Source organism: Dipodomys ordii, unplaced genomic scaffold, assembly GCF_000151885.1.
Source record: "Dipodomys ordii isolate 6190 unplaced genomic scaffold, Dord_2.0 Scaffold24, whole genome shotgun sequence".
NCBI classification, from domain to species: Eukaryota; Metazoa; Chordata; class Mammalia; order Rodentia; family Heteromyidae; genus Dipodomys; species Dipodomys ordii.
This window is the reverse complement of record NW_012267240.1, coordinates 12,442,881-12,468,343: the sequence shown is the minus strand read 5'-3', so window position 1 is coordinate 12,468,343 and position 25,463 is coordinate 12,442,881. Positions and strand designations below refer to the sequence as shown.

General features: G+C 36.1%; 1 protein-coding gene across 1 annotated transcript in view; it reads left to right on the top strand.

The window, feature by feature from the left end:
• Positions 1–25,463, top strand: part of Malrd1 (MAM and LDL receptor class A domain containing 1) — a 504,118-nt gene that overhangs the window by 464,088 nt on the left and 14,567 nt on the right. Inside the window, exons 37-38 of the mRNA XM_013014599.1 lie at positions 11,039–11,118; positions 11,220–11,316. Coding sequence (XP_012870053.1) covers positions 11,039–11,118; positions 11,220–11,316 — 177 coding nt within the window. The remainder of the gene's footprint in view (positions 1–11,038; positions 11,119–11,219; positions 11,317–25,463) is intronic.

Here is a 25,463-nt window from a genome sequence, read left to right as displayed (position 1 = left end):
ACATGTAAATACTTGAATTATACTTACAGATGCAAATTAGATGTCAAGGTGTATAATACATATGCATTGCCTATATAATTGCTAATAAATGCAACAAAGAAAAATAGTGAGGGAGAGGAGATTGCTGGAAAGAGAAGACAAGAGACAATGGTAGGTGTATCTTATACTTGTGATCAGAGCCTTTCTGAGAGGATCTTATTTAGACACAAATCATAATTTTGTAAAAGTGTAAAAATATCCAAAGACTTGTAACTCTAGCTACTGTGGGAGGGGGGTTGAGAGTAGGAGGATTGTGATTTTAGGCAGGCCTAGACAAAAAGAGAGCAAACAACTGTCCCAATCAATATAAAGCTGGGTATAGTGGTATGTATCTATCATCCTAGCTATGTGGAAAGCATAGAGGATCAGGTGCAGGGTGGCCTGCCCAAAATGTGAGACCCAATTTGAGCCATAATCAACAACAACTAAAAAGAGAGAGGCTGCCAGGCGTCTATTATAGGAAACAACAAAAAATGGAAGTTGAGACAAGAGTAACTGTTTTTGAGTTTAGGGAACAGAATCTTCTTATCTTGAGTGAATAACTTTGGAAGCCAGAAACCCTAAACTCTGAAGGCTAGGATGTTGGAAATCTCTAGTAAGGCTTAGAAATTACTTACTAAACAAAGAGTATAGAAGTAAAGACATCTTGTTCAATTTAATGGAAAGTCAAGGTAATAATTCTCATTATGATTTGGGTAAGTAGAGGACCTCATTTCCTTATGAGAATGTTGTAGGGAGTCTGAGACTCTTCACTGATGGTTTCTCAGCCTAAAGTGTACAGGTATTGTAGTTGGTGAAAATTCCTCCTACATAGGTTCCATGGTGTAATGGTGAGCACTCTGGACTCTGAAAGTTCCTCCTATGCCCAGAAATTCACTACTTGTTCTTTCTTATTTTTAGACCTCCCATATTGTGTTTATGAGTTTTCACATAGTTACCAACACAAAGGAGAGACAACTTGAATAATTTATTGCTGAAAATTCTTTTGGGACTTCATATGAATTTTTTTTCAAAAATATATTTCATGGTAGGCCTATACTCCCCAGCAAAATTTAATACTTTCACCTTATTCATCCTAAGGAAATAAAAAAACAAGGTTCTATTGACATATAACCCATTTCCAATGACCTTGTTTGTGAATTATTTAATTTTCATTTATTTTCCAAGTCTAGGGAATTATTACTTCACTACAACTGAAATGGAAATCTTAAAACATCAATTTTGAAAATTTTTTACTTAAAATGTTTTATCACTTCTGTTACACCAGTATACCACAATGCTTTTTGAACTGAGAGAAACCTGAAGAACAAATTTTATCTCCTTTGCTCTGCTTAAAAATAATTAAAGTTTTTCTACTGTGTTACAATCATTTGAAATAATATATGAATATGTTTCCTTCTTATACTTGTAATTATGTGCTACTTGACTACCAATTCAAGTGGAAATTGCAGTAAAAGCTACTTGGGAGCATGCCATTTGCATTCTCAAGTTACAATTCCTTTAAAACAGAATCTGATAACATATAAATAGTTTTCTAGAAGGAACTGCAATATAGTGTCTTACTAAAATTCAAATTCAATACTTATGGAGCTATTGCTCTGAGCTTCATCGTGTAGAAACCCCCAGACCAACAGAGGCAGCATAGCCTGAGAAATGGAAAATTTGAGGTGACTCCAGTCCTACTAAATCAATAACTCTGAGGATGGGGTTCAGCACTCAGTTTTTTAACCAACCTTCCACGTGCCTCTGATACATGCTAATCTTGTAAATGATGACTTTTCTGAAGGCTAAGAGAGATCATAGATAAAAGTTATTAATGACTGTAACACAATATGCAAGAGTTAAATTCTATTATATTGATGGTAATAAATAGTTTCAGAATATTTAGGCACAGGACTGTGTTAATGGGAACATTCAAAAGTGAACAAAAATGGACCTCAATTTCAATTAAAAAAATTATAGTATGGAAAGATTTGGTTATGTGTAAGCCATAAGCATTCACAGGTAGCATGGAACCAAAATTGTTATGTCTAAGTCAGTCTAGGGTATAAAAGAAGATGTCCAAGGGATAAATGATCATTGATCTGTGTCCTTAAGGGATACAGACAAGCTAGCCTGATGGATAGCAAGTGAAGCCATCTTCCAGTCAGTTGTAGAAAATACTAGGGGTAAGAAAGTAAACACTTCTTTGGTCAAAGGGCTTTGTCTAAGATTTTGTGAACCCAAAGAAAATTGAAATCAAACCATCTGTTCATTAAAAGACCAGATCAGAAAAAAAAAACCTTTCTTATGTGAACAGAAATCTGCCAGCCATGGGAAAGAATCTGAGTTTGTTTCGGAGAAATAAAATGTGACCTTTATCTGGAGGCAAAAAAGCCAGCATAGAGGCAGTTCCAATACCAGAAGGACTAAGGCATGATCAGCATGGGTCTGGAAGGCTTAGGGTGAAAAATTCAGAACCAGATGCTGGTGGCTCACACCTATAATCCTACCTATTCAGGAGGCTGAGATCTGAGGATCATGATTCGAAGCCAGTTGTAGTAGACAAATCTGAGAAACTCCTATCTCTGACTAGCCAGAAGTAAAGGTATGGATCAAATGTTAGAGTGATAGCCTTGAGAGAAACAACTAAACAAGAGGATGAGGACTTGAACGCAAACCATAGTACTATGACATAGCTAACACAATAAATAGAAAACCCACAGAATGTGAGAAGAGAAGATTTTAACCAGCTATGCATCAGACATGGGCCTCATATCTAAAATATACGTAGAGCTCAAAAAATTAACCCCCTCCCCAAAACAAATCCTCAGAGAAACAACAACCTATTTAATATATGGGCAAAAGACAGAGAGACTTCTCAGAAGAATAATGGCTAATAGATAAATGAAGAAATGTTCAACATTTCTGGCCATAAAAGAAATGCAAATCAAAATAACATTGAGATTCCGCCTCACCCAAGTTAGAATGGCCATTACTAAGAAAACTAACAATAACAGATGATGGTAGGGATGTGGCCAAAAGGGAATGCTACTACATAGTTGGCAGGAATGTAAATTTGCTCAACCACTCTGGAAAGCATTGTGGAGTTTCCTCAAAAGACTAAAAACATAGAGCTCCCCTATGGCCCAGGAAACCCAATCCTGGGCATTTACCCAAACAAATATAAACAAGGTCACACTAAAGCTACCAGCACAACCATGTTTATTGCGACATTAGCATTTACCATAGCTAAGATATGGAGTCAACCCAGATGCTCCTCAGTAGATGAATGGATCAAGAAAATATGGTGTATATATACACAAAATAGAATTCTATTCTTCCATCAGAACGAATGGCATTGTCCCATTTGTAAGGAAATGGAAAGATGGGAAAAATCGCATTAAGTGAACTAAGCCAGACCCAAAGAAACATAGGCTGTGTGGTTTTCCCTCATTTGTAATAACTACAATATGTCTAGGATATTCTTAGTAGAGGATCACAATAGCTTAATAGCTATTGTATTTGACCATATAAAATGATACTTATCGAAAGGAACTCCAAGAAATGGAAACAAAAGTTTTTTTCTTAATGTACTACTTGCAGTTCTTTCCTTTTTCTTTCATTTTTCCCCTTTAGTTTATTCCCTGTTGTCACTGTTTGATTTTTATTTCTATACTTTTTGTTTTGCTTATAAGTATCTGATTTGGAGAAGGAAAGGGGAATCATAGAAACAGTAGGACAAAGGGTGAACCAATGCAACAGTGATACTCACTAGACACTATGTTGGAAATGAACTTAACAACTTGGAGGGAGGGGTGTCGTGGGGAGGGAGTGGGAGAAAATGAGGAAGGGGATAAAACTATTCAAAAAGAAATGTATTCATTACCTTACTTATATAACCATAACCCCTCTGTACATCACCTATATGATAATTAAAAAAAAATTAAACATAGAGCTTGCCTGTGACTCAGCAACACTACTCCTGAGCATTTATCCAATAGGCTGCAAACAAGGCCACACTAAGTTCACTCCAGCATTGTTTACCTTAGTCAAGAAGCTGAATGAACCCAGATGCCCCTCAATGGAGAATTGGATCAAGGAAGTGTGGTATATATACACAATGGAATTCTACTCCATAAAAAAAAGAGAAATACTTAAATTAAGCTAAGTATGCCAGGCCCAAAGAAACAGATTTTATGATTTTCCTCATTGGAGTAACTAGGATGTACCTATAAATCTGCAAACACACTGGATGGTAAAAGAAAAACAATACATTGAGACATGATAAATTATACAGATCTCTAGGCATTCACACACTGAGACCAAAGGAGGATATTCTTAGGAGAGGATCACATAGGCACAATAGCTATGTGCATCTGACCATATAAAATAATATATATCAAAATGAGCTCCAAGAAATGGAAACAATAGGGTTTTCCTCCCCCCTTCATCGTCATTTTTGTTTTTGTTTCCTTTCACCTGGTTTGTCAGATTGTCTTTGGGAAAATAAATGGGGACAGAGAAATGGAAGGGCAAAGTGTGAACAAATACAGCAGTGGTATTTACTCCACTCTATGTTGAAAATGAACTATCACTTGTGGATGGGGACAGAAGGAAAATCTGGGAGAGAATGAGAGAGGGGTGACATTGTTCAAAAAGAAAGGCACTCATTCTGTAACTGTAACCCCTCTGCACATCACCTTTATGATAACAATAAATAAATTTATAAAAACAGTACCAGCACAAAAGGAGAAAAAATGGGGTGGTAAAATTGTCTGGACTTCGGTGATTGAGATAAAGTGAAGCTATGAATATACAAATTTCTAAAATTTTAAACCTCTAAATCATTTTTCAAACATACAAAAAAACATTTCTTTTAGTTTCACCCTTGTTAGAAATTATACAATAAAACGTATTCTCCCCATTTTCCTGAATTGTTGAAAGATGTTGGATGGGTGTTGGCTTTCTGGTCTAAACACCTGAGAGAATGAGTTTGGGAAGGAAATGTTTATTTTGTCTCCTGGTTGTAGACGGTATAGTCCATGGTTGAGGGTTGACTTCATGTACTTGAGCAGAACATCAGAGTGGAAGAAGTATGTGAAGGAGATCTTTCTTCACCTCATAGCACATAAGAATTGGAAGAGGTATTTGCAATACCTAGTATATGTATGAGTCAAGCGGAAAAGGTCAGATAATGTGATGTTAGGAAAATGAACCCTTAGATATGTATTTTAATGTTTTTTTTCTTTCATGCATGTGTTTCTAACGCATTTTTAAGATTATTTCTTTGTTGCTTTGTATGTCCCTCCCCCACAGTATAGCCCCTGCTTTCACTATATTTGATGTCAGTATAACTTGTGGAGGAGATGGGGAAAAACAAGTCGTTTAAGGATTCAGGTGGACCTGTTGCAACAATGAGAAGTACAAATTGACATGTCAAAAACAAGCTTTACAATGTCGGTGGGGGGGGAAGAGGGGAGGGGGGAGGGATTGAGGGGGAGGGGGGAAGCTGGGAAGGGAGGTGAAGGGTAAACAAAGGAGGAGGCTGCAATGCTTGGTAAGAAATGTATGCATTATCCTGCCCATGTAATTGTAACCCCTCTGTACAGTATGTTTACAAATAAAATAAAATATAAAAAAAAAGAATTGGAAGAGGGAATTCAGAAATAGCCAAGAAAAGATACACCTCCAAAGACAAGCCACCAGGGACCTATAGCCTCTAAGTAGGCCACCATGAACACTTCCCAGTAATGCTTTTTGTTATGAATCCATCCAAAGAATTCATCTATTCTTTCAGTCAGAGCCTCTGTGATACAAATATCTTTGGAAATATCATTCCATATACCCCTTTGGATTAAGTTTCCCTATCCTCTAAAGCATTTCTCTTTCAAATCAAACTGATAAGTAAAATTAGCCAGGTCATCTCAATGATCTGTAGAATGTCCAGTAAATTTAAATATTCAAAGATCAACACATCTTATGAATTATCCAAGCTTCTGCTTTGGCAGCTATTTTACTTAGGACTTACTAGAACAAGTATAAATAATTAAAATTCGATTTTATGGTTTCAGATTTATTAGAACAATTCAAGTCATTTATAAACCAGAGTACATACACCCTCTGCTGATTCCCAGCAGATTAGTCCATGACCACAAGCTTTGTAAACGTGTGGCTTCTCATTTGTTTTCCCTGGCAACAAGACAAATGAGCTGGGACTTGCACTCAAGTGACAAGAGGATGAGAAGAGTTTGCATCCCAGGTGTTTATGAGTAATGAATGGGTGTTACCAGCCACACCCAGAAATGAGTTATTTCAATAGTGCCTTGGTTACCACCTGCTAATAACAGAATCCCTGTTAGAATTTAGAAAGAATTAGGGTGTTGGCTGTCACTGAAAGAATCTAATTGTATTTTATTTCTCAATTTTACATCATATTAAGAAAGCAGGCCCTTATGCAGTGAATAGGATGGTTATTTTTTTTCCTTCAGGTGAGCTCTACTTAGTACTTATAAATAATATAAACCATGCTGGAGCTAATTAGTCATGGAAGAAATTAATCCAAACAAATCAATCACTGGTATTCATTGCAGAATGTCCTTGTCTTGTGGCTCATTGATTATTTAGTGGCTTCTCTCTCCAACTTTCCTATTATAATAAGTTGACTCATAATGGTAGCTTGTAGCAGAATTGTCTCGATTTCCCCACTCCCCTTCCACTCAGTTAATGGCCAAGCAGATACTTTGAACAGGTGTTTTTCAAGTAAAGTGGGAACAACTGCATTTTCTCCCCCATTGACACTTCAGTGGGTAGAAAGCTCACATGGGTGTGGGAGAGGAATGAGCATGGAAAGCAGACAGCATCGACACTTACTTTTTCTTCCCCTACCTGAGTAAGAAATCAAGAACCTTGAGACTTATTCATATTCCAGAATTACTTTGAATGACATTACGTTTTAGAATATTTTTTAACTTTTAAAAAACTTTATTATAAAGGTGATGTACTGAGTAGTTACAGTTATATAAGTAAGGTAATGAGTACATTTCTTTTTGAACAGTGTTACTCCCTCCCTCATTTTCTCCCATTTTCCCTCCCCCCATTCCCAGAACTCCCTCCCCCAGGTTGTAAAGTTCATTTCCAACATAGTGTCTAGAGAGTATGGCTGTTGCATTGGTTCACTCTTTGTCCTACAGTTTCTGTTATTCCCCTTCCCTCCCCCCGAAATCAGATAAAGTTATATCAAGACAAAGGGTACCAAAATCAGAAACAGTAACCATGGGGAATAAACTAGAGGAGAAAAAAAAAAGACAAAAGAAATAACTGCAAATAGTACACTAAAAAAAAAAAAAGAAAAGAAAAGAAAAAGGAAAAAAATAACAACCACAAAAAACCCCTCTTGTTTCCATCTTGTGGCGATCTTTTCAATTAGCATCATTTTGTGTGATCATCTGTACATAGCTATTTGGCTATTGTGAACCTCTGCTAAGACTATCCTAGGCATGTAGTAATTATTACAAATGAGGGGAACCACAGAGCCTATGTTCCTTTGGGAAATGAGACATGGGGATGACAATTTTTTTGCTCTTGCTAAGTCAGTCAAATGTTCACAAACAGAATTAAGGTCATTACTTCTCAGATTGGAGTCATCTTTCAGATTAAGGTCATCATTTCTCAGATTGAAGTCATCTTTCAGGAGAGCTGTACTATTAGATATGAGATATAAAGTAAGTGAAGAACAGTCACAACCAGTATTTCCCCCAGAACACAAAAGACTATGTAGCAGACAACCTGGAATGCACTTGACTGCTTTTTAACACACTTTCAAGTGCAGTGTTTGATGAAATTCTCATTCATGTGCACTACTCATTCCATTCTGTAAGTTGTAATTATGGCTTGTTTCTTGGTGTTATTTTGCTGGGTTTTGACTTGGCCTTTCTAAGGAATTACACTATTCAAATTCTTCCTTGAATCTACCCTTTGGAAACAAAAATATGTTGCCGATAGTGCATGGCCTGAGTTGACCTTTTCATTATTCTTCATGATTATGCACTCTCTTATTTTTCACTTGTTAGTCCAATTTTGCTGATTTACAAATGAGAAAATACCTAAGCTTTCCTGCACAGACATCCTGTGAAAAAAAGATAAAGAAATAAATGTAGCATTTTCTTTCTGAAACATCTTCATGATATTTAATGTACACCCATAATCAGCTTGCAGTAAATGTGTTCACCTGGTTACAGTTACAACAGACAGGATTTTCTACTTTCCCTTCCAGCTCACAGTCCGAGGGAGGTGGCAGCTGAGAAACCCCATTCTGGGCTGTTGCTCAAAGCTGGGTGGAACTTCTGTGCACGTCTTTGCCTGTCATTAATGCTGGTCCCAGAATCTCATTTCAAAGGCTGAAAACCTATCTCTGTCAGGGAGAATTTAACGAAGTCCAGGGATCAGAGTGCCACAATTTAATAATGGAGATTGAGCTTGAGCAGCAAAGATGAAAGTATATGTCAAATATTCTTGTAAATATTTCTTCATCCTCCCCCTCCCATCCATGTAACTAGGCATTTTTTTAAATAAATGTAAATATTTAAACAGATATGTAAATGGGCAGATAGACAGACAGACAGATACATAGATATCTTTGGTAGGTAGATGATAGATATACCCATAAATATAGGGGATAGCATTCATACTATTTATTTCTCCGTATGATTTGTTTTCCCTCATTACATTTTGAATTAGTATTTCTTCCTAAGCATTTTCCTCTGAAATTTATCTTAATAGACACATTCAAATACACACTATCTGCCTAAGGTGTAGTTTACTGTAGCCCTAATACTGGGGGAGCAGCATATTCAAAGTCTAAATGAACCCAATTAATCCAGGGTGAAAACGTATTGTGTATCTTTTAGCCACACCAGCTTTTACTGGGATAAAATACTGCTGTGCAGGAGTGTCACTGTCAAGTGAGGACTGACAAGGACTCTGGTGATTCTCAAAAGAGAGAATAAAAGCCAACAACCCCATCTTCAGTCATCCTCATTTATTTTGATTTGAGTTTCTAACATGTCAGGGCAATCAAACGGTATTTGATTTTCACTTTTTAAGGAATATTTACTTAGCAAAATGGAAGTAATCCAATGGGCTCCCTAGAATCTCTGAGTTGTTTATATTTAAGGAAGCTGATTGCTTTCTGAAGGAATTGCTTTTGAGCATACAACTTCACAAATTTAAAAGGGACACAGAAAAAAATACAAGTGTGGACTGAATAAGCACTCATATTTTTATTGTGTTCCAAATACATAACAGGCTTTTACACAAGTATTTACTTTATCTTTTATTCATTTTATTTATTTATTTATTTTCAGTCATGAGACTTAAACTCAGGGCACTGTCTCTGAGCTTTGACACTCAAGGCTAGCACTCCACCACTTTGAGCCACAGCTCCACTTCCAGTTTTCTGGTGGTTAATTGGAAATAAGAGTGTCACAGACCTTCCTGCCCCATCTGGCTCTGAACTGTAACCCTCATATCTCAGCCTCCTGAGTAGCTAGGATTACAGGTGTGACCACTAGTGCCCAGCTACTTAATCATGTTTACCTTTAAATAGCTGTACAAAGGGATTTCAATTCAGCATATCAACTTTTGAGTACAGTGTGTCTTGATCAACATCACCTTTTCCATCAGTCACCACCCTATCTAGCTCAACTCCACTTGTCTCCAGTTTCCTAGGCGTGTTTTTACTTGTTTACATTAAGTGTTATGACTGTATCCACTAACTATTGCTCTGGTTATGAGTTGGTCCTTCCCTTCCTTTAACCTCCCATCCCCCTACAATCAGACATATTTCAGCTTTCTCTGTTTATTTTGTTAAACTGTTAATTGTTCAAAAGGGTTGCACCATGGGAACAGGGTCAAGTTGATGCTGTAAAAATGGCCTTGTATGTGCTTTCATATATGGTTATATTGTAGATCTAACTTCCACATATGAGAAAAAATATGCACCCTTTGTCTTTCTGAGCCTATGTACTTCACGCAACATAATTTACACCCAGGTCCATCTACTTCCCAGCAAACAATGTAATACTATTCTTTGTGATGGATGAATAAAATATTATTAGATAGCTAGATCACACTTCCTTGAATTTAAATCTGACTTAAATAAATAGACTTTTTTAAGGTTTCAAAAACATAAAATCAGAACATCTTAATTCTCTTTTGCAATATGTACTTTAAACTTGGCAGGAAATTTAGACAAACCTACTTTAATCTGTATCTTATAACTCAGTAAACCAGTATGTGTACATAAACTTTCACATACATATGCACACATACATACCACCCAAAATTTTTGATCACATTTACTACTTAGAAATGAACCTCCTTTCCCTTAAAGGCCCAAGCTGGTCTCCAGTTCTGCATTTTTCATATCAGGATTTCAAGTTTCATTGTTTGCGTCCCTAGACAAAGCAGAAGTAATGGAATCCTGTCCAGGTTTGAAGATACTTCACTAATATATTGAATAAGATTATTAATTAGATTCCAAATTTAAGTACTTGAAGGATCATTCTTTTGTAAAGAAAATAAATGTGTGCTCAGAATTAAATTTGTGTTCATCTGTAATTTGAATATGCTCTCGGAACAAACTTAACTCTACTTTTGAAAAATGTGATGGCTTCTGGGTTTGAGCCAAATTAAGGTAAAATGATATTGGAGAGTGGTGAAAAATTAGTCAATAATTGAAAACAAGAATAAAAGGGCAAGAGGGGGGAATAAAAAAGCAAGGCCTCACTTTATAAATCCAAGAAAGGATTAAATATCCAAAAGACTTTTCACCATCATATGAAAATAGTAAAATTAATTAATTTTGTTTACATTTTGGCTTAGCAGTTTGGGTTTCTTATTTAAGCTCTCCATATTCCTGTTACTTTGATCACATTTCTCTTCTATGGCAGTGAATTATGCTGAAACATATTCTACTTTTTTTGTTTGTTTTGATAGTCATGTTTTATCTCATTTCCAGGTGTGGGCAAGGATGGACAGGAAATCGATGCCACATCAAGTTGAGCCTTCCTACTTCAGATTTCATGTACACTCAGAACAGTAGGTGACATTATGACTAAATTAATCACTTGATTTGCTGTCTTTAATATTTGTTTCTCACTCCATATTCATTTACCTTTTTCATCAATTTGAAAACCCAGACATGTGGACCCTTCTGGGTATAGGATTGGCATTCCTGATGATTCATATTACAGTCACCATCCTGTGCTTCCTTGCACACAGAAAGTCACCAGTGAGGTAAGTGATGACTTTAATGTACTAGTAAGAAAAGTGGTGGCTTTAATGATTAAGTGAAACACACACAACAGAACAATTTTCTTTAAAATCTTATTCATCTATTAGAAAGAATGACATTGTACCATCCGTAAGGAAATGGAAAGACTTGGAAAAATATTAAAGGAAGTAAGTTAGACTCAGAAAAGCAAAGGTTGTATGGTTTCCTTCAGTTGTGGCAGGTAGAATGTACCTATAAATCTAGAAGTAAACACGTTGGAATAGGCCATAGGCAAGTGGTTACACATCGATCACGGGACATATAATAGACTCTAGGGAGAGCTCAAGCAGTATAATCTTTTTAAAAAGACTGTGTCAAAGCCCAACAAAATCAACACGAGGAAATGGGTACATGCCAAGAAAGGGGGTGGCTAAAGAGAAGGAGGTAGACAAGGAAGTGGAGAAGCCAGAGAGAATGCAATCAAGAATTCAGTACACATGCCCCAAAATTTTTTAAAGTAAAGGGGTTGAAGGGGGGTGAGAAGGTTGAAGGTGTGACACTGCTCAAGATGAATTGTATTCCTAAACTGCTTTGCTATATGGCACCTCCTTTGTACAACTACTTAAAGATAATAATAATAATAATAATAATAATAATAATAAAAGGAATCTCACAATAAAACAAAAATATTACTTTGCCATACTTTCCTTTCATCTATTGTTTCATTCAGGAAATCTTTACATTTCCATCCTTTATGGGCATATTTTGGAAGCAGGAACTGCCTGATAATCTTTTTTTAAGCCTTAATTTTACTTTTTAGGTTATATTAGAATCCTTTCTGAGGGCACCAAATAAAGAGAATATGACATTCTCCGCAGTATAAAACAGTAGGAGCTGGGTATAACCATTCTGATGGTTCTCAGGGAAGATCTCAGGACTACAGTACACTGGAGATGCTGGATTGTCTGCACAGAAAGGAAGGCCCCTCAGTACCAGTGAGTAGGGCCAGTACTGCCGTGTCCTAAGTGGTGCATAGAGCCAAGGACAGGAGGTACTGGGCTGGAAGGAACTCTGCCTGCTGGACTCCTGCCTAACTTAGAGGCTCTTACAATCTGCAGAGCCATTTAGAATCCTGGAAACTTCCCAACCATCACCTCTATAGCCTAGCCCAATGATGAGTTATTGACTTTTCCTCACACTCAGCTGACACAAGGGCCCATAATCAGAGTTCATGAACTTTCATGCGATTAAATGAAATGTATCATATTCTGCCCATGGGCTTGTAGTCAAGGGTTTAGACCATAGGAAATACCTATGCCCTACTGGACAACACATAGCTCACCATCATCCTGTGACAACTCATGTTGCACATGAGGAGTTCTCCTCAGATCTCCAGCCTGCATTCGTGTTTACTAGCAGATTCCCAACTTGATATCATGAAATAAGGTAAAGTTGTCACAGAACTTTTGTGTTCATTACTAAACAACATATGTGAAGACAAACATTGTCTGAACTTAAAAAGCTTTTAGTCTAGTGGAACAAATGGACACATAAATCATAACAGGAAATATTAGCGGTATGATAGAATACACAGATGTACTTATTAAAAACCTCTAAACTTAGATGTTGTGTGTATGTGTGTATGTGTATGCTTGAATATACCCACACACATATGTATATATGTATATACGATTGATTTTTTATGGTGGTGCTAGGTTTAAACTCAGGGCCTGATAATTGCTCTCAGGATCTCTCTCACTTAAGAGCCACATCCCCAGCTCCTTTTACTTTCATTATTCTCATTTTTTTTAACCTAAACCGGCCTGGATTGCTCGTACTTCTTTTTTTTTCTTCATAATTTGGAAAAACAACGTGTGCTGCTGATTAAGGTGGGGTCTTGAAAATATTTTCTTCCAAGACTGGTCTTGAACAGAAATCTTTCTGATACTAGCCTCCCAACTATCTAGGATTATAAGTATGAACCTCTGTGCCCTTCTTAGATTGACTTACTTTAAGAAATTATCTCATAGCGTTGAGAGACTAAGTTGAAACCTGAAAGGCAGGTTGGCAGACAGGCAAGTCAAGTCAAAGATGCTGGTATGGCCTGAATCCAAAATCTTCAGTGCCAGTCAGTGAGCCGAAACTGGCAAGGATTCTACGTTGTTGTCCTGAGGCAGAATTCTTCCTTCTTCAGTAAATTAGTCTTTGCTTTGGAAGCCCAACCACATGATGACTAAGTGAAAAAAAACTAAGTTCTTAAAAAAATTTTTACAGCCTTTTTGCTTTCACTAAAGCAATACTTTTTCTTACTTATACGCAGTTGATTGTAGATGATTGGTTGTACCTCTTCATCACAACTAAGAAAAAAATTTTAAAACACCTTTCCAATAATATCTAGACCAATGTTAGACCAAACAACTGGGCAGGGCACCATAACCTGACTGAGAGATACTTAAAGTTAATTATCACACTGAATAAACCAAGTTGTCATGTTTACACAACCAGCAAGAGCATTTAAAGGTATCCTAAATGCATGCCTTCTCAAGATTCCTGTTAAAGTATCTGTAAGATTCACAAAGCATCTCAGGAAAATGTCAGTGCACTGTACCCCACTCTGAGCCACCTGGCCTTTCTCTCTCCTTTTTCTGTCATTCACTTGTACACTTTCTTTTCTTCTTTTTATTTAATCTCCTTTCCTTGCTATTCTTTTTCTATTTTCCACATTCTTCTCTCAGGGCTACAATGAAGTCCCCACTAATAGGTGTGAAGAGAAAGGGAATCCTTCTAAGAACCCAGACCAGCCAGTTCTACCAATTCTGTGTAGCACAAAGCCGGAACAACCACTTCTGCCTCCACGGGGTCTTCAGACTGGAGGATGTCCATCCTGGGACCTCACTTCTCAAGAGTGTGTGGTAAAATAGCTTCAAGGCAATCATATTGCCAATACTCAAATTTCATATATCTACCAACAAAAGGAATCTCAGGAAGGAAAGTGCACCCAGCATCCATCCTGTCCCATCTCCTGTCTCATTTGCTCTTTTGTTCTCCTTTATCTCAATCTCATCTTGAGTCTTTTGTGTGTGTGTGTGTGTGTGTGTCTGCCATGGGGCTTAAACTCTGGGCTTGGGTGCTGTCCCTGAGCTCTTCAGCTCAAGGCGAGTGCTCTACCACTTGACATACAGCGTCACTTCTGGTTTTCTTGTGATTACTTGGAAATAAGAGTCTCACGGACCTTCCTGCCTGAGCTGGCTTTGAACCTCGATCCTCAGACCTCAGCCTCATGAGTAGCTAGGATTACAGGCATAAGCCACCAGTGCCCAGCTTACATCCTGAGTCTTAATAAAATGAATTATGGGGAGGGAGCAGGGGAGTAAACACACTTTAAACTGAGTGTGTAGCTCTCCCACAAAGGAAATTCACAAGATAATACTAGTGTGGAAGAATGAGATAACCCTTGTCATGTCTCTCTCCCTCTCCCACACTTCCTCCTTCTCCCCCTCCTTCTCCCTCTTTTTAAAACTTTTCTTCTCTCTTCTTAGAATTAGAAATAATAATTGAGACAATTGAATAGATAACAGAATTGGCTTTCTCATTAAGGACAGAAGACAATTATAATTCCACTCCTTTTAAGAAGTTTAAGCTTCATGAATTAGCATTTGAAAAAAATTGTTGTATACTATAAAATATTTAAGGAATATTGAAATTAAAATAAAATTTTAGATATCAACTTAAAATGTAAAAGAAGACACATAGCGGATAAAAGGAATGCTCACATGATAATGTTCTAAGACCACTAGCTCTGCTCCACTACACACTAGTGAAATCCTCCACTGGGAAGGGCTGTTTCATCTCTTATACTTTTGATATCAGGCAAATATCTTTCACCATTCTGTCAGGGTTAGTCATTCGAAATACCTTCAACAATCCCAGTATAACATCTCAGCATATTTCCATATTATTTTTTTATCCATATAACCCTGTTACTAAAATTGCATATGTAATTAGTTCCAATACATTGAGGATTATCAATACAAGGTTATTCGGGATTGTTAAGAATTATGTACACCTCCCAGCATTACCAAAAATTACCCAAAAAATTCACAGCCTACATCCGTTGATTACATTCAAATGAAGATGTATGCAATCAATTTTGAATCAAGTCTTCTTGTCCTAAGATTACATGAAATGTTGTCAAAGAGATGATTAACGGCTCACCTTGGAAATATTGCCAAAATGTGGGATGCAGGAGGAAGAGTATCACTTTCTCTACATAAAGCTTAACTGTCAAGATTAGTTATGAAATTTTATACAAAGTCTTTAATACAACAGACTCTTCAGTAACTTGAAAGAAAAATTTTAATTAATTTTCTGCAAACATAAAATAGAGATCCAGACAAGACAAGTCTCTTAAAGTTCTAAGAGATTTGATTTCTGGGATTTTATTATACTCCTCCTGAACCTTCTATTAGCTGCTTACCACTGGATTTCAGGGGAAAGAAAGCAACTCCAGCTCTCTTGATCTAAATAAAGAATTTAGCAGAAAGACCCAGGCTGTTTGGTAGAGCTTGAGTATAAGAATAAATGAGGCAGAGCCTCTCATCTCTCCCTCATTTTGTCTGCTTTGTGAGTCACTCTACAGATGTATTTCCGCTAATCATTGTCCAGATATCAAAATGGTATTCATTCACTACAAGATGAATGCTACTTACTCATCTCTGCAGACCTGTAGCAAGATGAAATCATTTTCTTCTCACCCAAATTGTATATTCCACTGGAAAATCTTGATTAACTAACCCATGTCTGGGTGAGATGTGGCACAGATCAATAACAATTGGCTTCCCAGATACCATCCTAAGGCACTGTAGTAGGGGAGATCATGAAAGATGTCTGTGAAGTGACTACTACACCTGATCCACATACTCATTAAACTTTAGAGGACATATCAAATATAGCAGCTTTGAAGACTTACCCCTAGAAAGAGAAAGTAAATGGGATCATCAAATCTATACCACAAGCCCATCTTATTTGGGGATGTATTAAGCTTAATTTTGACCAATTGAGGATAAAAATAAGTAATAAAAGCTATTTCAGAAACAATCATTTTTTATGTGTGTGTGCAGTTCCTGGAGCTAGAACTCAGAGCCGGGGCACTGTCTCTGAGCTCTACCACTTGAGCCAAAGCTCCACATTTCTCTCTCTTTTTTGGGGGGGAGGGTAGTTTATTGGAGATAGAAGATTTTTCAAACCATGATCCTCAGATCTCAGCCTCCTGAGCAGCTAGGATTATGTGCATGAGCCACTGACACTCAGCCAGAAACAATGTTTAATTCATACTCATGTATTACCCAGCTCAGCTAATGCAAAGAAGCTCCTATCAGCTGCAGTTTAGCATCAGTTATGTTTAATTTGTGAGATCCGCTGAGTGTTTCCCTGTCCTTAATTTTGTGAAAACTCTGCCTCCCAACAGGCAAATGGTGCCAGAAAAGCATGAGAGAAGTAAGTTGGCTTAGTGGACATGGTAAAGCAAGAATTTTAGATTTGTTGAAAGGTAGCATGACTTTAGTAGAACTTAGATGGTGTTATGGGGGAAAATGAATCCAGTATCAACTGTACAAAACCAGAACTCTGTTCTTCCTAAATATGCAAGGGTTTTCCCCAACATAGTCTCCTTAGGAATATACTCCAGTTGTCAAGGGAGAATTGTACCTATAAATCAAGATTAAAAGTGCAAAGAAATAAGAAATCATTATTCTTCCTTTAGCTTCAGTCCATTATACCCAGTAGTTCCCTGTTTTAGACAATGTCTTTGTTACTTGGGGAAAGATAAGCAGTGAATTAGGGTCTACTATTCTGCATTGGGTCACAGCCTCCTAAAATATGGTGCTGATGAACAATATTTAGTTGTGAAAGCATTGTCAGTTGTTCAAAGTCATTTCTCTATTGTATTTCACACACATATAAATGACCTCTATTCCTCTTTCCCCACACACCTTTTCTATTATTCAACAGCCTTTAGTGAATTTCTGTATGCCATCATCATATATATAAGACAAAATGTCATTCGCTTTCCCTTTCTCCACTCCCCCTTATCACCACAAACAGTCCCACAAATACAATAAAGATAGATATGCCTTTTAAGTCTTTATTCTACATAGGAGAGTCACACATATACAATAAAAATAGACATATTTTTAAGCCTGTATTCCACATATGAGAGAAAACGTGTGGCTTGTCTTTCTGAACCTGGCTTGCTTTGCTTAACATAATGATCTCCAGACCCCTTTATACAATTAATATGCTTCATTAAAAGGAACCAATCAGTGACAGGAGTGTACAACAGGTTGTTACAGGATGAGTATCTATGGGAGAAGGAAGGATCAATGGAGAAGGTGAAGGAGGGTAAATATAATCAAAGTACGTCATATATACATACAAAAATAGAATAATAAAACCTGTTGAAACTTTTCAGAAGTGGGAGGAGAGAGAAGGGAGAATGATAGAGGGGTGAATTTGATCAGGGTACATCATATGCATATATGGTAACATCATGATGAGAACCTTGTGTACAACTAATATATGCTACTACAAATGAAAAAAGAGACTTCTTGTGTGCAAAAGGTATAATGAATAATACTCCTATTTTCTGGGCTCATATTCAGTTATAATATTTGACTCTGTTATGTGAGGTGATAGAAATACAGATCAAAGTACTGTAGGGAAAAACAAAGGAGGAGGTAACAATACTTGATAGGAAATGTACTCATTACCTCACTCATGTAATGTAACCCTCTGTACAGTATCTTTACAATAAAAAATATATACAAAAAAAGGACTGTAGGTAAAACAGGAGGAAAGAATGGTCAAAGGATCGATGCTTATTTTTATTTTTCTAGTAAGAAATGGGAGGTGATTAGGATTCCCAATCCTAGACTACCTCCCTATACTCTCATGAAAAGTACAAGAGAGTTCTCTGAGATTCTTAAATAAGTATTCTTGGCTCCTAAATAAAATATCCACTCCCTTAATACTATATTGTTTCTACCAGAATCTTTCTCACTGCAAGCACTTTGTATGATAATAAGAATCTTTGAAGGCAGAAGTTTAGTTGCTATTCAAGTCTGAGATCCCCGGATAGACCTAACATGAGCCCAGTAATGAATATTTATTCTTAGCAAAACTCAAGCCCTGCGTACTCCATGCCTCTAGGCTTTCAGCTGCATTTGTAGATACATTGGTAAGCCTGCCCTCAGCCCAGAAATGAATACTTGGCTTTAGCAAGTGAATTCCAGTAGAATAAAGGCTTAAAGTCCTCTCATGAGGGCCCCATAACCTTTGCTCCTCATGTGCATTCACCCACAAGAAATAAAGCTGTGCTCCCAGCTTGAGATCGACAAACCTAACTCCCAAATCCCAGTCCTGTGTGCACATGCTGGCCAACCGACAGCCATGCTAAGCCTGAACTCTGAGCAAGAAAAGAGAAACAAAGGACAGTATTGTGAAGACTTACACTTACCACCATGCCTACCAATATGATTCTTCTTTCAACAACTCCTCCTCCTATTCCTAAACCTAAGGAATAATAGTTAAGAATAGAAAGACCATTTTCCTGTATAGCTGCCCATGATCTAGCTATTTCATCTGAAAATAATCATTTCATTATTATAACTTTTCCAATACAATGTCTCTGACCAGCAGAGACAGTCCTTGGCACAAAATTGTGGCACTCTTTCAGCATATTTCCTCTGATCAGTGTATATCATCCATAGCAAGAAGACAGGATTCCAGTCAAGACATCCTTCTAGCTCGCATTTGTATCGTCATCTCTGAGCAGTCAGAATAAGAGGATGTGTCATATGAGAATCTCACAGATGTCCTTCAAGGAGAGGTAACCTGTTAAATAAGGAAGTATGGGAAATCAGTAAAGATAAGTGAGGTGTTTTACCAGTAGTAAGTCATGTAGTCTTACTTTGGCAGGTGGCAAATATACTCAGCTCCATTGACAAGAGAATGAGAGTTGTAGCTCTTGTAATTTATTGTTACTACAGAGTAGAGGATAGGGGGATTTGCTTCTTGATTTTTCTTCAGTTACTGCTTTATTATCCTCTGGATAGACTTTCACATTCAAATCTTCCATTTAACTTTTTCTCTTTAAAAGCATCCTGAAAGACACAACTACAATCTATTTCCTGTGTTAAAATGTCAAGCTTATTAATGAATCAAAGGATAGTATGGCAATAACCTTTCAAAAGCCAACTGACTCTTCTCTTTGGAAACAAAAAAATAGAGCACTTAAATCAGAAACTCTTAGCAATCCATTCATGTGTTGGTTGGCAAACATTTATTAGCCGTCTACTACGAGTCTGACTATGCTAGTAGCTGAGAATGCAAAAAAATACATGACATTTTACACTCTACTCAAGGAGGGGAATAGAAAGCAAATAAGCCCAGTGCTGCCATAAAACATATATCAACTAGAGAGTTTCTTTCTCAGAAGTACTGGAGAAGGAAGCACTGTGGTTTGGAGAGACAGAGTGCTTTAGAGGCAAAGATTATATAGTCAGAAAGTAGATGATGGGTTTGGTGAGGACAGGCTATGTTACTCAAGTTTGGACTCAGATTGAAATACTGGGAACAAAGATTTCAGGGAGAAAGGCAGTGTGTCATAGAAGAGTGTGGTTAGTGTAGGTACAACACAAATCAGATAAGAAAATAAATGGTGAGCAAATAATTGGGAATGGAACAGAGAAAGATCATTTCATAACAATCTAGACAAAAATGCTAATTGAGTTCTTCTACTTAACAATTTCTCTTTATGATTTTTGTAGGTTGTTTTAAAATGACAATGAGTAAATGCAATTTTATTACATCTTTCAGCTTTTCTATTATGTTGGAAATTAAAATTATTCATAGATCTAGGAGAACTTTAACTAGATGTGTTAATAAATCCAAAATTGAATATATTTAAGGGAAATTGAGGCTATCTAGGACTCACAATGAAATCAGATGATTTTTCTAGACAGATTCTTTCATAGGGTCGACAATTTGAAATTAATTTTCTAAAAGATGTGGAAAGAAGGAAGTTGCTAGGCAATTCCAAGGGTGATTATGGAGGCTGATAATTACCTTCAACATTGCAATCAGTTTTCAATCAAACAGATTATGTATCTAAAAAATTCAATAAGGAAATTACCGTGAGTTTTCATATTCAACAATTATAATGAGAAAATGCATTTTTTTCTTTTTGGTCAGAATCAGAAAAGGGGAAAAGAGGATTTTTCAGGAGAGAGAGCAGAAACCATTTAATGAGAAAGCAAAGATCCAGGCCAAAGAGTTCACTTACTCATATTTAGACACATATCCTATGATAGAATAAAATGACTGAAGTTATATGGGCTAAGGATCAGCACTAGTTTCTGTGGGCTTTTATTTTGATTATTTTCATTTCTAATTGATCACATACCAATGATTTTATAAAGTGCTATTTAAATTGCATTCTTTTAAAAGCCAAATAAAAGCACAAAATATTTATCTGAATTTCTTATTCTTAACATTGTCAGATGCAAAATTCTCCTGTCAAATTGCTATGAATATTTCTAAACACAATTTTGTTATTCTCTATGGGTATGCTGGTAATCATACCAGCACCTGATGTTTACTAGGCAAGAGCTCCACCACTGAGCACATCCCTGACCCCAACATTTACTTTTGATTTTGATACAATACACAGCTGAAACCAAAGCTGCATGAAACCACACACTAATTCACTCTATTGTAGATGTACAACAGATAATTGGTTAATGTAATGTTTCCTAAATGAATTGAAAATGCTCTTAGCTCTTCTCATAGGAAGTTAATCTTCAAGTGGACAAGACATGAATAGAAATAAATAATGGCCAACCAATCTACTCTTGTAGACAGATTCTTAAATTTCAACCAAAGGGATTATGTGTCCAAGAGAACTCAACAAGAAAATTAGGGGGAATTTTCATACAAAGAAGATAGCTTGAAAATTATTTCATGCCAATGAGAGAAAATACTATAAGACCCCATAGTAGAAGACAAAGAATACAACATAGCATACCCAGAAGAGGTCAGTCCTCATGTGGAGTTAGCAGGAGTTCTGGCCAGCAAAGAGGGCATTCAAGAACAAATGCAAAAGTGGGGAGAAACCAAAATATCTGGAAACTGAGCAATGTGTCAGGGTGATAAGTTTGATAAGACATGGAAAATGAGGGGACTCATGAAATACAGTGTAAGGGATCTCGGTCAGTAGTGGCCTGTTATGTTGGTAAGGAGTGCAATTAGGAGAAACTGAATTTGGATTCAATTTTCCAAACTGTATAACCATGACATCCTTCTCTCAGATTGTGATTCACAATTACCTGGCAAGGAAGACTTGGAAAATACAGCTAAGTGCCAGAAAACAGTTTAAAATTACATCTGATTTTCCCACCCAGACATTTTAATGTATCTCACTCTTAATATTATCCTATACATACAAAGGTACATTGTCACCATTAAACTTGAATTATCTATTAATTTTTCTCCTTATCCTTATAGTGAACATTCTGACATTTTCTTGATACAATGGTACAAAGAGCTTTCTAATGTGGTTTTCATCTCACAACTAACAAATAAATAATAACTATGCTTATTCATATACTATATATTCATAACTAATAAATACATATTGGTCTATTGATTTAAATCCAATGTCACTACATGTTACCAGAAAATACTATGAAAATATATAATATATAAATATATATATGATACAAATCACATTCTCTGAAAAATGAACCTTACAAATTCTATAGCTTTGCAGTATCACATTTATAAAAGAAATCAAAGAGAATATTTTCAGAAAAGAGGGCAAAAGTTGTTGAAGAAGAAGCATATTTTAGGTGAGGAAATACACATGCATATGCAAACATGTTTACTCAAATTACAACATAAATTCAATGAGGTCTTATTGGGATTCTAATATCTATTTGCATAATAAAAGCATATACATATATATATGTATATAAAGGGAAGTATATTTTAATGCCTTTTTATACAATTATATCTGTAAGTATAATTGTTGATCATTTTTCATTTTACCAAATCTTGATATTGTGATAGTTCAAAGTTGTGACATATAATCTAAACAACGGGAGGAAAAATTTTACACTGATACGTCATTTATTAGTCTGTTGCACATGTATGATGTATTATTTCTCCATGTGAAATTTTGTTCCATCAAGTATTGGTTTCATGATTAACACAATTATTTAAGGGTTGACACATTTATCCAGTCTTCAAAACATTTGGAAACTGTTATGCTCCTGGTACAAATATAAATTTTGTAAAATTCTGTTCTTTGTGTGAAAGTGTGAATTTTTTCATGAACAATGAATACTAGCAGGTATTTGATGTATGAGCAAGACTCACCTATGTTTACGAGGCTTAGGTCCAAATCATATTTCATCTGTATCTCCTTCAGTTAAACATATTGAGTGAGAAAAAAAAAATAGTGGTTAGTTTAGCATGTAACTCAATCTCACAATGCTTTCTCAGGAGGCAAAGTTGGTCTGGACCTTGTTTTCCATAAAATTCCCTGCTATACATCCTTCTTGTTAATCCCATAATTAATGTGTTATCCTGCCTTATCAAAGTCATTTCAACCAACAAGCTAGACATATGGAGGTCTATGACTGTCATCCCAGATGTGTTGGAAGATAGTGGCCTGAGGCTCACCTTGTGCAATAACACAAGACCCTCTCTGAAAAAAATAACTAAATCAAAAAGGGCTGGAATTGTGGTTTCAATGATAGAATACCAATTTAGCAAGTATAAGGCTCTGACTTCAAAACCAATACAGTCAAAAAATGAAGAAAACTGTTGTGAATTTGTAGGCCTCTAGTAGGGGTATTTATTTTATTTATTTACTTTAATATGACAGAACTTTATTTTCACATGAAAAAAAAAGGGAGACTGTCATCTTAGGGCATAAAACAAAACCCAAATGCATTCTCCCAACTAAAATGACCAAAGTTGAAAATCACTTTATACCTTGCCAGTGCAAACAAAAGAAAAACAGTAATAACAATATTAACATTAATAAAGAGACTGGATCTAAGACAGACAATATCATGTTATTTTAACAGTACAATTAAGAATCTATCACTTACAAACATTATAGTTTATCAGAAAACTATGGCATCCAATATAAACAAAAATATTACAAATGCATCTAAGTTTGATAAGCAAGAATATGAAAAACAATTTTGAGTTGAATAAATCTAGTAGACAAAAATAGAGATATAAAGTAATATAAATAATTAATAAACCCAATTATATTTCTCAAGAAAAATAATGATATTTTGGCCAAGTTTTGCTTATACAATTCTAAGCTACCCCAGGCAAAATAAAAAAGTGTTCTCAAAATCCCTTCTCAATAGGAAAACAAAAACAAAAACTGAGTATGATGGTACTGGCTACTGTGGGAATTCTAAATAGGAGGACTGTGGTCCAGGCCTAGAAAAAGCAACATCCTATCTCAAGAATAACCAGAGAAAAAAGGCCTGGATTCATGACTCAAGCAGTAGAGCACTGGTCTAGCAAGCACAAGTTCAGATCCCAATGCTATAAAAAAATGATAATAATAACTTCACAGAAAGAAATGGAAACTCCATAAACAAGGTCCATATCTATGACATTCAGTGCTATGAATATGTAAAGATCTTTTCATTTTGAAAATCAAGATTTTTCAAAAGATTTTTAGATATATATATATATATAATTCATATATTTTATTGTTATTTAAGAGGTGATAGACAGAGGGGTCACAAATACATGAGTCAGGTAATGAATACACTTCTTTTTGAACCATGTCTCCCCTGCCCTCACTTTCCTAGTTTTTCCCTCCCATCCCACCCACAAGATGTATAGTTCATTGTCCATATAGTGTCTAGTGAGTACCACTATTGTATATGTTCACCCTTTGTTCCACCTCTTCTGTGCCCCCCTTACCCTCCCAAATGCAAATAAACTCACAAACAAGACAAAAGGAAAACACAACAAAAACAACAATAAAAATATCCTGTTTCCTTTTCTTAGTATTCATTTCATGAAATATTATTTTATATGGTCATATGCACAGAGCTATTAAGCCTTTGTGGTCCACACCTTTGCGTATCCTCTTCTGGTCTCACTATGTGAGTATCTAGAAACCTGTATAATTTATCATATCTCAGTGTATATTTTTAACCATTCAGTGTGTTTACTTGTAGATTTATAGGAACATTCTGCTTACTACAAATGAAGGAAACAATGTTTCTTTGGGTCTGGCTTACTTCACTTAATATGATTTTTCCCAAGTCTTTCCATTTCCTAATGAATAGTACAATACCATTCTTTCTGATAGATGTGTAGAATTCCATTGTATACATACCACATTTTCTTGATCCATTCACCCACTGATGGGCATTTGGGTTAATTCATATCTTGGCCATGGTAAACAATGCTGCTGAACATGGTTGTGTTGGTCACTTTAGCGTGGCCTTGTTTGTGTTCTATTATTTAAATGGCCAAGAGTGGGCATTTAGAGACTGGGTCATAGGGAAGTTCTATGTTTAGTCTTTTGAGGAACCTCCAGACTGCTTTCCAGAGGGATTGAACAAGTTTACAGCTGTGTAGTAGCATTCCCTTCTTGCCACATCCCTACCAACAGTTGTTATTGTTAATTTTCTTGATAAGGACCATTCTAACTAGGGTGAGGTGGAATCTCAATGTTATTTTGATTTGTATTTCTTTTATGGCCAGAGATATTGAACATTTCTTCATGTGTATATTGGGCATTTTTACTTATTCCCTGAGAAGTCTCTCTTAAAGTCTTTGCCCATTTATTGATTGAGTTCTTGAGTTTTTGAAGGTTTGTTTTTTTGGTGAGAATAATTTTTTGAGCGCTAAGTATATTTTAGATCTGAGGCCCTTGTCTGATGCATAGCTGGTTTAAATCTTCTTCTATTCTTTGGACTTTCTAATTATCTTGCTAGATATCTCCTTTGCCATGCAGAAGCTCTTCAGTTCAATGCAATCCCATTTAGCCAGTCTTTCTTTGATTTGTTGTGATTCCAGATCTTTACTTAGAAAGTTTCAGCCTGGGGGCTGGGAAGAGGGCTCAGTG